This window comes from Rhinoderma darwinii, chromosome 1 (assembly GCF_050947455.1).
Source record: "Rhinoderma darwinii isolate aRhiDar2 chromosome 1, aRhiDar2.hap1, whole genome shotgun sequence".
In the NCBI taxonomy this organism is placed as follows: domain Eukaryota; kingdom Metazoa; phylum Chordata; class Amphibia; order Anura; family Rhinodermatidae; genus Rhinoderma; species Rhinoderma darwinii.
This window is the reverse complement of record NC_134687.1, coordinates 266775963-266791758: the sequence shown is the minus strand read 5'-3', so window position 1 is coordinate 266791758 and position 15796 is coordinate 266775963. Positions and strand designations below refer to the sequence as shown.

General features: G+C 43.8%; 1 protein-coding gene across 9 annotated transcripts in view; it reads left to right on the top strand.

Annotated features, from left to right (window-relative positions):
* ADGRL3 (adhesion G protein-coupled receptor L3) overlaps positions 1–15796 on the top strand; it is a 2099109-nt gene that overhangs the window by 230447 nt on the left and 1852866 nt on the right. For all 9 annotated transcript variants that reach the window (XM_075863876.1, XM_075863871.1, XM_075863866.1 and 6 more), the window contains exon 3: positions 10786–10976. In XM_075863876.1, the coding sequence (XP_075719991.1) occupies positions 10922–10976 (55 nt within the window). In that variant the 5' untranslated portion in view covers positions 10786–10921. The remainder of the gene's footprint in view (positions 1–10785; positions 10977–15796) is intronic.

Sequence of the window (15796 nt, the reverse complement as noted above, 5' to 3'; positions counted from 1 at the left end):
TATTGATGCGAAGCCCCCTATACACAATTTTGTGCTGTATATAGGACTCAAGGCTGGGGCACATGCCCCGCTTGCCCCCCCCCCCTAGCTACGCCCCTGGCTTTTAATCAAATGATAATTAAAATACTTTGGATAACCATGTGTTTATTGATGAAGTCTTCAAACTAAGCAGTCAAGATCAATATTACTGTACTGAGCAGTCCCTCCTTGAACACCTTACAGAGGAGGCGATAACAAGGATTTGGTCGGTAGCTTAATTACTCTGGCTTAGCGTGGATAATTGTGCAGTGTTCAGTGCTGGACTTGAATGGGAGCGGAGCTGCAATACTGCAGCTCGGCTGCTATACTGTTACCAGAGCCACCTGCTTCCAGCACGAACACCGGAGGCAGCAGATCGGTTCCGGGGACCGGATGTCTGACCGCTACCGATCACATACTGATAACCTATCTTGTGGATACAGATGTAGCCATCTTTATCTTGACTTTTAACGCATTAAATACACAGTGGAAAGATCCCTTATCTCGACTTTTTCAATGACTTTTTAATGGCTTTTGTTGTGTGATATCACACTGCAGCAAGTTATCACAGTCAAGATAAAGATGTCTACATCACATCCGTAGGTTATCAGTATGAAAAACAGGTCTGTGCCCGGAGAACCCCTTTAAGCTGGAGTAGCTTCACCCTGATACTGGAACCACATTATCTGGTTTAAATACAAATACCACAACAATCCTAAACCAATAAACAGCCCCTCATACAGTACCCTCTCTGAATAGGGAGCCCTTTAAATCGTACCCTGGTAATCCCTACGAGTACCCTTTCAAATCCTAAACGCATCAGTGGAAATAAAGGCGTGGGTTAGCATAAAATTTTAAATGGTGTTTTAGATACTGTAACAACAGGCACAGTTATTTCACTGGGAACTAGCCCTCATTATACTATTTTTGCTACTATTTCTCTAGGAATGTATGAAAGGGTGAAGCTAAAAATGTTTTTATTTAATGATCATATTCTCAGAATTCAATTCATTTTTTGTATTGACTATATTCACTGCGCTTTAACCCCTTCCTGCTCTGCACACTACTATTACGTCGAGCTGAGTGCATGGTGCGTGCTCAGCTCAGTAATAGTACGCCACAGGTTTAACCCGATGCCACCCCCCGACACATTTTAGAGCTGTGATAACTGCTGTCCCGTACAGCAGTTATCACAGCTCATTCAACGGGGACCGATAGCTGTGTTCCCCACCGATAAACCACTTAAATGCTGCAGTCAATAGCGATTGCCACATCTAAGGGGTTACAATACCATAAAGCGCCCCCACGACGCAATTGTGGGGTGCTGATGGTTGCTATGGCAACCAGAGGCCTAACAATGGCCTCTGGGTCTGCCATCTACGGAAGCCTACTAGACCGAATAGGCTGCTTGTCAGTATGAAACTGACAGGTATAATACATTGCAATACATAAGTATTGCAGTGTATTACAACTAAGATCAGACGGTTGGACCTTCAAGTCCCAAGTGGGACTAAAAAAAAAAGTAAAAGTTTCAAGCAATAAAATTAGAAATCGCTCTCTATTCCTTATAAAGTCCTTTATTAGTAGAAAAAAAAAATAGATAAATAAATAAACTATATATAATTCTTATCACCTGAACTATAGCATCCTGAACTATAAAAATATTATCTTATTTATGCCGCGTGGTGAATGCCATAAAAAATAAAAATAAATATAATACCAGAATCACTATTTTTTGCTCACTTCACCTCACAAAAATGTAATAAAAAGAATCAAAAAGTCGTGTGTACCCAAAAATGGTACTAATAAAAACTACAGTTCGTTCAAAATACAAGCACTCACACGGCTTTCTTGATGGAAAAATAAAAAAGTTATGACTCTTAGAATATGGCAACACAAAATGAAATAAAAAGTGATATTGTTGTGCAAACACCGTAAAACATAAAAAAAAAGTAATGCATTTGGTATCGCCATAATCGAAACGACCAGCAGAAAAAAGTAAATATGTAATTTACAGAGCATGGTGAACACCATAAAAAAAAACTAAATTATACAATAGCAGAATTACTGTTTTTTGTTCATCACGCCTCTCAAAAAATAGAATAAAAAGTGATCAAAAAGTTGCATGTACCCCAAAATGATACTGCTAAAAACTATAGATTGTCCTGCAAAAAATAAGCCCTCACATGGCTCTGTCGCAAAAAAGATTAAAAAGTTATGGCTCTCAGAATATAGCGACACAAAATGTGCAGAGTAAGTTCCAAAAGTGGGATACGATTGGTCACCATTTATCAGTGTGACACTGACTAAACATCTGTGGATTATTATTAATTTACTTCATTATTATACCCTCTTGTTATGCCCTGATGTTCTCCGCACAACTTACATATGCCCCCACATTATAAACTGAAATACCAGTAAAATCCAAAACAGAGCTGCCAAGCAAAATCTGTGCTCCAAATACCAAGTGGCACTCCCTCCCTTCTGAACCCTACGGCATACCGAAACAGCAGTTTACGTCCACATATGTCATTCCCATATCTGGGAGAACCTGCTTAACAGTTTATGAGGTATTTGTCTTCAGTGGCACAAGCTGAGCACAACATATTGTTAACTAAAATTACAAATCTGTGGAAAATCCACTGCACATTATTTTCTAGTAAAAGAGAAGTTGTAAAAGTGTAGTTTCCAAAACGGGGTCGTTTTTCTGGACGTTCCACTATACTTTGGTACATCAGCGGCTTTGCATATGCGACAAGGTGCCCGAACACGAGTCCAGCCAAAATTTGTGCTCCAAAAGCCAAATGGCTCCCTTTACATTCTGATTCCTGCTGTATGCCCAAATAGCAGTTTAGGGCCACACATGGGGTTTTGTCGTACGATAAATTGAGTAACAAATTGTGTTGCGTTTTTTCTCCTATTAACCCTTGTAAAAGTGAAAAATTGGGAGCTAAAACAACATAGTTTTGGAACAAATGTAATTTTTCATTTTCGCTGCCTAATTCTAATAAAATCTATGAAACACCTGTGCTGTCAAAATGTTCACTAACACCCTAAATGAATGCCCTGAGGGGTGTAGTTTCCAAAATTGAGTCACTTCTCAGATCACCATCACTACTGTTCTAGCTTCTGGGCGGTTCTGGTTTTAGGCTGTGTTCACACGACCTATTTTCAGACGTAAACGAGGCGTATTATGCCTCGTTTTACGTCTGAAAATAGGGCTACAATACGTCGGCAAACATCTGCCCATTCATTTGAATGGGTTTGCCGACGTACTGTGCAGACAACCTGTCATTTACGCCTCGTCGTTTGACAGCTGTCAAACGATGACGCGTAAAAATACAGCCTCGTCAAAAGAAGTGCAGGACACTTCTTTCAGACGTAATTTGAGCCGTTCTTCATTGAACTCAATGAAGAGCAGCTCAAAATGTACGGCTGTCAGAGAAGCCTTCGCAAAATGCGAGGAGGAGCATTTACGACTGAAACGAGGCAGCTGTTTTCTCCTGACGTAAATGCCTGCTATCGTGTGCACATACCCTTACTCTGTCCTTCTGCCTATCATGTATAGGGTTAGTGTTTATACCTGGCTTCCTCCACCTGCTCTTTGCTTGTGAATTTCCTGTCTGCATGTGTTTTTTATCAAGCTACTTACCTACACCCTTTACCAATGACTTCTGGACTTCTTTGAAATTGACCTCGGCGTGTATTTGAATAACCCTTTGTTTACCGATTTTGGCTATCTGCTCTCGGCTGGTTCTGACCTCTGCTTTACGTGATATCCACTTGCTTACTGTTTTGGATGTTCTGTTTACCCTCTGGCTGTCTGGTTCCTGTTTAGGTTTACCTGTATTGCACCTCCTATCCAACATTGAACTCAGAGTAGCCTAAGACTGATCAGAGTTGTGACGGATTTGAGGTTACGGATTTATTTGCACAAGCAGTCTCTAGCAGCCTTTGGGGAATTGCTCAAATTACAATTCCATAACATCAGGGGCTTTGCAAATACGACATGGCACCCGAAAACCAATCCAGCAGAATCTGCATGCCAAACATCGCTCCTGCCATTCTGAGCCCTGCTGTGTGTCCAGACAACAGTTTATTACCCCATTAGGGGTAGTGCAGTACACGGGAGAAATTGCTTTACAAATGTTGGGGTTCTTTTTTATCTTTTAACTTAAAAATTGTTTTTTTTTATCTTTTCACTTAAAAATTGAATAAAACTGATTTTCTGCAAAAAAAAAATAATTTGTAAATTTCATATCCACTGTCCTTTAACGCTTGTAAAACGGATAAAGGGTTAAGAACCTTTCTAAATGCTGTTTTGGATACTTTGACAGGTGAAGTTTTTAAAATAGGGTGATTTATGGGGGTTTATAATATATAGGGCTCCCAAAGCCACTTCTGAAATGAACTTGTCCCTAAAAAAAACAAAGGCTTTTGAAATTTTCTTTAAAATGTGAGAAATTGCTTCTTATGTTCTAAGCCTTGTAACGTACTAGAAAAATAAAAGGACGTTAAAAAAACTATGCCAACATAGAGTAAAACATTAGGGCCAGGTCCACACCGTGCCGTGTTTAAGGTTTGTTTGTTTTTTTGTTTCGTTTTTGGTCGGGGATCCACATATATTAGACTTTTGTGGCATAGCCTGTGAATATGCCTTAAGGGCATGACCAGACGTGGCGTATTTCTTCCGCCACTGTCCGCATCAATGCCGCACATAATCTGCGTTGCAGATTCTGTTGCGGCTCTGCCTAAAATGGGCATTAAATTGATGCGGACTAGCCGTTGCGTATTGAGGTGAAAGTACTTCCCTTCTCTCTATCCGTGCAGGATAGAGAGAAGGGACAGCCCTTTCCCTAGTAAAAGTAAAAGAAATTCATACTTACCCGGCTGTTGTCTTGGTGACGCGTCCCTCTTTCAACATCCAGCCCGACCTCCCTGGATGACGCGGCAGTCCATGTGACCGCTGCAGCCTGTGATTGTCCTGTGAGTGGCTGCAGCTGTCACATGGACTGAAATGTCATCCCGGGAGGCCGGACTGGAGGAAGAAGCAGGGAGTTCTCGGTAAGTATGAACTTCTATTTTTTTTACAGGTTGATGTATATTGTGATCGGAAGTCACTGTCCAGGGTGCCGAAACAGTTACTGCCGATCGTTTAACTCTTTCAGCACCCTGGACAGTGACTATCTCCTGATGTCGCCTAGCAACGCTCACGTAATTACGGGTGCACACACGTAGTCACCCGTAATTACGGGAGCCCCATTGACTTCTATGGGCCTGCCCGTGCCGTAATAACGGCACGTGATTACGGGCGTTTTTACATTAGTGTTCATGGGGCCTCAGTCTGGCTGTAGACCTAGAAATACATAGGTCCAGCCAGAATGAAGAAATGTCATGTTCGTAAAACTAATACGCTACGCAACACACATAACATCTGCGGACTTCATTGCGGAATTTTGACTCTCCATTGAAGTCAATGGAGAAATTCCGCAATGAGTCCGCAACAAGTCCGCTACACGTCCGCAACAGCCAGTGTATGCTGCGGATACCAAATTCCGCACCACAGCCTATGGTCCGCAGCGGAGTTTTCCGCAATGTGTAAACGAACCTCACTAAAAAGCTGTGGAAAGCAATGGAGAAACGTGTACGCTGCGGATTTCCGCAGCGGACTGTCCGCAGCAGAATTCCAGAGCAATTCCGCCACGTCTGGTCATGCCCTTAATGTGTAAGATGGGCATACCCCTTTAAGGCTTGGCATAGAACAACTTTTACTGCTAATACAATTAGGGTCTAATCACAAGTTGTAGTTGAGCTGTGGTTAGAACCGCATAAAAAAAACGCATCCGAATGCTGTATGCGTTTTTACCGCGATATAATGTGCCTTTTTCAACGCGGTTGTGTTTATTAATTCAACTGCATTTAAAAATGCATCAAATGACATTAACCCCTTAAGGACGCAGCCTAGTTTTGGCCTTAAGGCTCAGAGCCCATTTTTCAAATCTGACATATTTCACTTTATGTGGTAATAACGTCGGAATGCTTAAACCTATCCAAGCGATTCTGAGATTGTTTTCTCATGACACATTGGGCTTCATGTTCGTGGTAAAATTTGGTCGATATATTCACTGTTTATTGGTGAAAAATTGCTAAATTTTGAGAAAATTTTGAAAAAATAGAATTTTTCAGAATTTAAATGCATCTGCTTGTAAAACAGACAGTTATACCACCCAAAATAGTTACCAGTTCACATTTCCCATATGTCTACTTTAGATTGGCATCATTTTTTGAACATTTTTTTATTTTTCTTGGACGTTACAAGGCTTAGAACATAAACAGCAATTTCTCATATTTTTAAGAAAATTTCAAAAGCCTTTTTTTTAAGGTACCTCTTCAGTTCTGAAGTGGCTTTGAGGGGGGCTATGTATTAGAAACCCTGATAAAACATCCCATTTTAAAAACTAGACCCCTCAAAGTATTCAAAACAGCATTTAGAAAGTTTTTTAACCCTTCAGGCATTTCACAGGAATTAAAGCAAAGTGGAGGTGAAATTTGCAAATTTCACTTTTCTTGCTGAATTTCAATTTTATTCAATTTTTTTTGTGTAACACAGAAGGTTTTACCAGAGAAACACTACTAAATATGTATTGTCCAGATTCTTAGAAATGTCCCACATGTGGCTCTACTGCGCTCGTGGACTAAAACACAAGCCCTAGAAGCAAAGAAGCACCTAGTGCATTTTGAGGCCTCTTTTTTATTAGGATATATTTTAGGCAGCATGCCAGGTTTGAAAAGGTGTTGAGGTGCCAAAACAGTAGGAATCCCCCAATAGTGACCGCATTTTGGAAACTACACCCCTCAAGGAATTCATTTACGGTTGTTGTTACCATTTTGACTGCACAGTTTTTTCACAGCACCTATTTGAATTGGACTGTGAAATTAAAAAAATTTAATTTTTTCCAATAAAATGTCATTTGTGATCAAATGTTCTTATTTTCACAGGGAACAAAATACCCCATTTTGTTGCTCAATTTGTCCTTAGTTTATCACCACAAATGGTGTATTGCTGCACTGCCGTTTGGGCACATGGGAGGGCTCAGAAGGAAAGGAGCGCTATGTGTTTGTTGGAGTCCAGATTTTGCTGGATTGGTTTTCGGGTGCCATGTCGCAATTGCAGAGCCTCAGAGGTATCAAAGCAATGGAAACCCACCAGAAGTGACCCCATTTTGGAAACTACACCCCTCAAGGAATTCAAATATGGTTGTTGTTACAATTTTGACCGCACAGTTTTTTCACAGCACCTATTTGAATTGGGCTGTGAAATTAAAAAAAATTCATTTTTTCCAACAAGATGTCATTTTTTATCAAAATTTCTTATTTTCACAGGGAACAAAATACCCCATTTTGTTGCCCAATTTCTCCTGAGTGCAGCAATACCCCATTTGTGGCGATAAACTGCCGTTTGGGCCCATGGGAGGCCTCAGAAGGGAAGGAGCGCTGTGTGTTCTTTGGAGTGCAGATTTTGCTGGTTTGGTTTTCGGGTGCCATGTCGCATTTGCAGAGCCCCAGAGGTATCAAAGCAATGGAAACCCACCAGAAGTGACCCCATTTTGGAAACTACACCCCTCAAGGAATTAATTTATGGGTAATGTGACCATTTAGACCCCATAGTTTCTTCACAGAACTTATTTGAATTGGGCTGGGAATTAAAAAAAAAATATTTTTTCCAATAATATGTCGTTTTAGCTCAAAAATTCTTATTTTCAGACGAAATAAAATACTCCATTTTGTTGCCCAATTTGTCCTGAGTGCGGCAATATCCCATTTGTGGTGATAAACTGCCGTTTGGGCCCATGGGAGGGCTCAGAAGGAAAGGACCACTATTTGGCCTACAGGGGATTTTCTAGTGCGAAGTCATGTATGCAGAAGCCCCTGAGGTACCAGTACAGTTGAAACCCGCAAGAAGTGACCCCGTTTTAAAAACTACACCCCTTAAGGAATTCATCTAGAGGTGTAGTGAGCTTTTTGACCGGAGACCTACACCCCATAAACTGTAATGTGGGTTCGCCCGGGTATGGCAATACCCTACATGTGGCTGTTATCAGCTGCCTGGGCACACAGCAGGGCCCAGAGGGGAAAGACGAGGGGGGATAAGCTGTGCGGAGTGCATCAGGGTAAGTAAAATTGGGGTAAATTATAAACCAAGGGATGTATGATAAATTTTAAAACACTCTTTCATACAGAGCTCTGGTTATTTGGGACACGTGTCACATTGATATATTGTGTCATCCCTTATCGCCCTCTTATAGCAGACTTTGCACCTCTTTTGACTTTTTCCCTTCTTGCCAGTTTGGGGAACTACTCCTGGAAAGTGTTGCCACCCTGGTACGATGCGTGTGGCCCCCCTTCTTGGTCCCTAAAGATTAGGTTCTTGATAATCACCTCTTGAAATTCCAGGAAAGTTCCCCTCTGGCCTGCACATCGATGTAGCACGTACGCATTGTACAATGCCATCTGTATGATGTGCACGGCCAGCTTCTTATACCACACCGCATGGCGCTGTAGGGCTTCAGGACTTGATCTGACAAGTCCATCGCTCCCATGTACCTGTTGTAGTCCAGGATGCAGTCTGGTTTGGGGGTGGCCTTTCCTTCATATATCCTAAATCTGTGGGTATACCCTGATGCACTCTCGCACAGCTTATACATCTTCACGCCATACCTTGCCCTCTTACCCGGCAAGTATTCGCGGAATTGAACCCTCACTTTAAAATGTACCAGGGACTCATCAATAGAAATACACTTCTCGGGGGTGTATGCTTGGGAAAACCGGGCACTGAAACGGTCTAATAGGGGTCTCCGTTTATACAAACAGTCAAAACTGGGGTCATCTCGGGGTGGACACGGCTCATTATCAGTATAATGTAAGAAGCGAAGTATTGCCTAATTTATGTATTTTTTTAGGTTACAGTTCAGTTCTGAAGTTGCTTTGAGGGGCCCATATATTAGAAACCCCTATCAAACACCCCATTTTAGAAACTAGACCCCTCAAAGTATTCACAATAGCATTTAGAAAGTTTATGAACCCTTTAGGTGTTTCACAGAAATTTAGAGCAAAGTAGAGGTGAAATTTACTTTTTTTTGTTGTCAGAAAATCCTCTTTATACCATTTTTATATAACACAAAAGGATTTATCAGAGAAACGCAACTTAATACCTATTGCTTAGATTCTGCAGTTTTGAGAAATATACCACATGTGGCCCTAGTGCGGTAATGGGCTGAAGCACCGGCCTCCGAAGCAAAGGAGCACCTAGCGGATTTTGAGGCCTCTTTTTTATTAGGCACCATGTCCGGTTTGAAGAGGTCTTGTGGTGCCAAAACATTGGAAACCCCCTGAAAAGTGACCCCAATTTGGAAACTAGACCCCTTGAGGAATCCATTGTAGTTTTCTTGGGGTGCATGCGGCTTTTTGATCAGTTTTTATTCTATTTTTAGGTGGCGTGGTGACTAAAAAACAGCAATTCTACTATTGTTTTTTTATTCTATTTTTTTTACAGCGTTCACCGTGCGCAATAAATGACATATTCACTTTATTCTGCGGGGCGATACGATTATGGCAATACTCTATGTTTATAGTTTTTTTTTTTATGTCTTATGGCGTTTGCACAATAAAATACGTTTCGTAAAAAATCATTCACTTTTTGTGTTACCTTATTCTAAGCGGCAGAACTTTTTTATTTTTCAATCAATAAAGCCGTACGAGGACTTATTTTTTGCGTAACAAACTGTAGTTTCGATCAGCACCATTTTTAGGTACATTCGACTTTTTGATCTCATTTTATTCCATTTTTTGGGAGGTGAAGTGACCAAACAATTGTGATTGTGGTACGGTTTATTATTATTTTCTTTTACGGCGTCCACCGTGCGGTATAAATAACGAAATAATTTTGTAGTTCAGGCCGTTACGGACACGGCGATACCAATTATGTATCGTTTATTTGTTTGTTCATATATTTTTATTAATAATAAATGACTGATAAGGTAAAAAGGGGGATTTTTACTTTTAATACTTTTAAAACTTTTATTTTCTTATTTTTACACATCTTTTTTTTACTTTATTACTTTGTCCCACTAGGGGACTTGAGGGCAGGAGGCCCTGATCGCAATTCTAATACACTGTACTACATGCGTAGTGCAGTGTATTAGAACTGTCAGCTACTCACTGACAGCAAGCATAGTGGGTCCTGACTTTGTCAGGACCCACTAGGCTTCCGTCTATGGCATAGCCGGACGCCATTGTTTGGTGTCCGGTTGCCATAGTCACCATCGCTGGCCGCTATCGTGTAGCAGGCCGGCGATGGCAGCTTAACCCCTAAAAAGCCGTGATCTCTATAGAACTTTTAAGGGGTTAATCAGCGGGGACACAGCGATCGGTCCCCGCTGTAGGAGCTGTGACAGCTGCTGTACGAGACAGCAGCTGTCACAGCTCCTGTATGTGTCGGGAGGACGGCCGAAACGGCCGTTACTCCCGAGACGTACTCTTAGGTCATGGAGAGCGAACGATACAGCTGCCATGACCTAATAGTACGTCCAGGAGCGGGAAGGGGCTAAAAATGCATTCATTTTTCAGATGTGTTTTTTCGATGTGGCACCTTAACTGCAACGTGTGAATGAACCCTAACTAATACATCTTGTTTTTTACTTCTTTACATTACAACATTCATAGTAGTTCATTACATTCATTTATTAATGTATTTCTTTTTCTTTTTAGGTCTTGTACCTTTCCTACTATTAATTTCGGTGGCAACTTTTTCCTTTTGAAAGTGGGATTTTATTCTATACCTGAAGAAAAAGTTTAAGAAGAGAATTTCCAGGCCTTATTTCTTTTCTGATTATACCTCACAGCAATGTCACTACTAAAGCTGTTAATTTGCTTGAAGCTGATAATAACACAAATTCATGGTAAGAAAACTATTATTACAAATATTTTACTTGGTATTATTATTAGGCTATGTTCACACTGAGTTTTTTGCAGGTGGAATTTCTGCCTCAAAATTCCATTTGGAAGTTTGAAGCAGATTTTCCTCTCCCTGCACGCCAATTTTAGCTGCGTTTTTCACTTCGTTTTTCGCCTGCGGCCATTGAGCGCCGTGGGCATAAAACGCTGCGAAATACGCTTTCTCTGCCTCCCATTGATGTCAATGGGAGGTCAGAGGCGTAAACGCCCGAAGATAGGGCATGTCCCTCCTTTCTCCCGCGAGACGGTTTTACCGCTCGCGGGAAAAAGACGCCTCCGCCTCCCATTGAAATCAATGGGAGGTATTTTCGGGGCGGTTTCCGCGTCAAAAAACTCGTCAAAAAACTCTGTGTAAACATAGCCTTACTCTCTGTAACAATGTCTGCTCAGAAGGAGAGATTTTTTATTTTTTTTGCTCCAGTATGAACAAGGTCAGTAACTGGAGAAGTGTAAAGCAAAGAATGGGCATAGGATAAATTGTACTGCTTTCAGTGTTTTATCGTAATCACTCTTTTAAGCCCCTATTCTGGGAAACCATTAATTCTATGCTGCACTGATCGTCGGCCAATCCTGACTAAGGCCTCATGCACACGACCGTAAAAACACCCGTTATTGCGGGTCGTTATTACGACCCGCAATAACGGGCTCATAGGCTTCTGTTAGCCACGGGTACCTTCCCGTTTGCTCACGGGAAGGTACCCGTGCCGTTAAAAAAGATAGAACATGCCCTATTTCATGCCGTAATAACGGCACGGGCATCCCATAGAAGTCTATGGGGCTCCCGTAATCATGGGTGGCTGCATGTGTTCACCCGTGATTACGGGAGCGTTGCGAGGTGAGGCGAGGTCAGGGGACTACCCGGTCTGCAGGCCACAGCCCAGTGGCGTAACTACCGCCGGGACTACAATGAAAACTATGGCAGAGCGGGGAGGTATCTCCCCGCTCTGCCATAAACAAAAGACATGTATCCCCTATCCTGTAAAAAATAAAAATAAAAGACGTTCATACTTACCGACAACTTCCTGCTTCCCCCAGTCCGGTCTCCCGCCCGTTGCCTTGGTGACGCGTCCCTCTCGACATCCGGGCCGACGTCCTGGATGACGTTTCAGGCCATGTGACCGCTGCAGCCAATCACAGGTCAATCACAGGCTGCAGCGGTCACATGGACTGCCGCGTCATCCAGGGATGTCGGGCTGGATGTGAAGAGAGGGACGCGTCACCAAGACAACGGCCGGGTAAGTATGAATTTCTTTAACTTTTATTACAGAAAAGGCTGTCCCTTCTCTCTATCCTGCACTGATAGAGAGAAGGGGCTGCCGATTAGTGCAGTGCTATTTTGCTGCCAAAAACGTGCTCGTAAATACGGGTGGAATACGTGTGACACCGGACCCATATTTACGAGCACGGGTTCGTAAATACTGGTGCAAAACGGGTGGAATACGTGTGACACCGGACCCGTATTTACGCCAGTATTTACGGGTGTGAAAAAATACGGTCGAGTACGGTGGAGTTTATACGGCTCCATGGTCACACGTATTCCACCCGTATTGCACCCGTTTTTACGGATCCGTGTCCGTAAATACGGTACCGTGTGCACCCGTATTCCACCCGTATTCCATCCGTATTTACGGATCCGTAAAAAAAAAGTGAGTGCCATGTTTTTCTCTTGAACTCTGAAAACAAATGTGGGCTGTGTTAGGGGCGTAACTAGGAAAGACTGGGCCCCATAGCAAACTTTTGACTGGGGCCCCCCCCTCCACTGGGTGTCACACAACCCCACCCCCCCTTGTAGATAGTGGGTTTATTACAGCCCCCCCTGTAGATAACGCCATACAACCCTCCCTGTAGATAACGCCATACAGTCCCCCTTTGTAGATAACGCCATACAGTCCCCTCTGTAGATATCTACAAAGGGGTCTGTATGGCGTTCTCTACAAAGGGGTCTGTATGGCGTTCTCTACAAAGGGGGCTGTATGGCGTTATCTACAGGGGGGGCTGTATGGCGCTATCTACAGGGGGGCTGTATGGCGCTATCTACAAAGGGGGCTGTATGGCGTTATCTACAGGGGGGGCTGTTTGGCGTTATCTACAGGGGGGGCTGTTTGGCGCTATCTACAGGGGGGCTGTATGGCGTTCTCTACAAAGGGGGCTGTATGGCGTTCTCTACAAAGGGGGCTGTATGGCGTTATCTACAGGGGGGGCTGTTTGGCGCTATCTACAGGGGGGCTGTATGGCGTTCTCTACAAAGGGGGCTGTATGGCGTTATCTACAGGGGGGCTGTTTGACGCTATCTACAGGGGGGCTGTATGGCGCTATCTACAAAGGGGGCTGTATGGCGCTATCTACAGGGGGGGCTGTTTGGCGCTATCTACAGGGGGGCTGTATGGCGTCACCTACAGGGGGGGCCTGTATGGCGTTCCCTACAGGGGGGTCTGTAGGGAACGCCATACAGCCCCCCCCCCTTTAGGGAATGCCATACAGCCCCCCCCTGTAGGGAACGCCATACAACCCCCCCCCCCCTGTAGGGACTGCCATACAGCCCCCCCCCCTTTAGGGAATGCCATACAGCCCCCCCCTGTAGGGAACGCCATACAACCCCCCCCCCCCCTGTAGGGACTGCCATACAGCCCCCCCCCCTGTAGGGACTGCCATACAGCCCCCCCCCCCCTGTAGGGAATGCCATACAGCCCCACCCTCTGTAGGGAACGCCATACAGACCCCCCCCCCCTGTAGGGAACGCCTTACAGCCCCTGTCCCCAACCCCCCCAAAAGATGCGACCTACAGTGTAGACAAAAGACATGTATCCCCTATCCTGTGGATAGGGGATACATGTGTGATCGCTGGCAGCGATCAGGAGAACGGGGGACTGAAAGTCCCCCCAAGTTCTCCATGACTCTCACCTCTGACTTCCACAGCTCAATAAAAATGAAAGGCACAAGCGCGACCGGCGCTCCATTCATTTCTACGGGGTTGCCGACACAGACCTCGGAAGTCAGAGGTGAGAGTCATGGAGAACATGGGGGGACTTTCAGTCCCCCGTTCTACTTATCGCTGCCAGCGATCACACATGTATCCCCTATCCACAGGATAGGGGATACATGTCTTTTGTTTATGGCAGAGCGGGGAGATACCTCCCCGCTCTGCCATAGTTTTCATTGTAGTCCCGGCGGTAGTTACGCCACTGGGCTGTGGCCTGCAGACCGGGTAGTCCCCTGACCTCGCCTCACCTCGCAACGCTCCCGTAATCACGGGTGAACACACGCAGCCACCCATGATTACGGGAGCCCCATAGACTTCTATGGGATGCCCGTGCCGTTATTACGGCATGAAATAGGGCATGTTCTATCTTTTTTAACGGCACGGGTACCTTCCCATGAGAAAACGGGAAGGTACCCGTGGCTAACAGAAGCCTATGAGCCCGTTATTGCGGGTCGTAATAACGACCCGCAATAACGGGTGTTTTTACGGTCGTGTTCATGAGGCCTAAATCTGTAGGCATGGCTGACTTTTATAATATGAGTATGGCCAGCTTACTGTCCTATAGTCCATCAATGTGAATGATGTTAAGCACACTGCATTGGACTTTTGAGTAGTTGAGGTGTGTTTTTAAAAATGGTACAGTACATTGGGTTTTACCATCCAACCATAAAAGAAGAATCTGGTTCCAGCAGATGCCAGGATAACACTTCCTTTTTTGCGGCTGTATTTTTATAGTGTAGGCTGTGCGCCCATCATTCCCAGTGTTTGGAAATCTTAGTGTAAGGGCGGATTTACACGAACGTGTAATACATCCGTGCAACGCAAGTGATTTTCACGTGCATCGCACGGACCTATGTTAGCCTATGGGGCCGTGCAGACAGTCCGTGATTTTCACGCAGAATGAAACGCATGACATGGCCTATATTTCTGCGCTGTTCACCCATCACGCACCCATTGAAGTCAATAGGTTCGTGAAAATCACGCGCACCTCACGGAAGCACTTCCGTGGGACGTGCGTGATTCGCGCAAAAGCAGTAAGAAGTATGATTGAAAACAGAAAAGCACCACGTGCTTTTCTGTTTACAAACATACAAACAGAGCGTCATAATGATGGCGGCTGCGCGAAAATCACGCAGCCGCACATCCTATGTGATGACACACGGAGCTGTTAAGTGCCTTTTGCGTGCGCAAAAAGCCGTGTTTTTTGCGCGCACAAAATGCACACGCTCGTGTAAATCCGCCCTCAGGGTATACAATTACATTCTTGGTAATGTGTGTTGCTGCATCTTCGTAGCGTGTTTCCTGTAGAAGAAAGTGAATGCATTGTAGTTTGCCTGCAGCTAAAATAGAAATGTAACTACGGTATGCAACTCTTGAATTTTCTTGCATGTCTAGAATTTCTTTGGAGTCTTTGGCTTTGTTTGGATAGTGTTAAAGCCCCAAGTTTTGCACATGCGCCAGGAAAATTCTTGGTGTATACATGGAATATATCCATTAACGCGCATTTACATGGGGTATGCCAAAACAGTGTTCTTGTGGCATACGCCAGTCCGGCATACGTCTGTATACCTTTATTTTTCTGTATGTAATAGCGTAGTAGACTACGCTAATCTATACAGAGGGAAACTGTACCGTAAAAAAATGTATACCGCGCTGTATACTTTTTTTGAACTATGTGATCCTATAAGCGATGTATGACACTGTATACCTATACAATGGCACATGTCGCAGCCTTACGTCGGATGTATATGCTGGAAAATTCTTCCAACGTATACCTCCAATAGC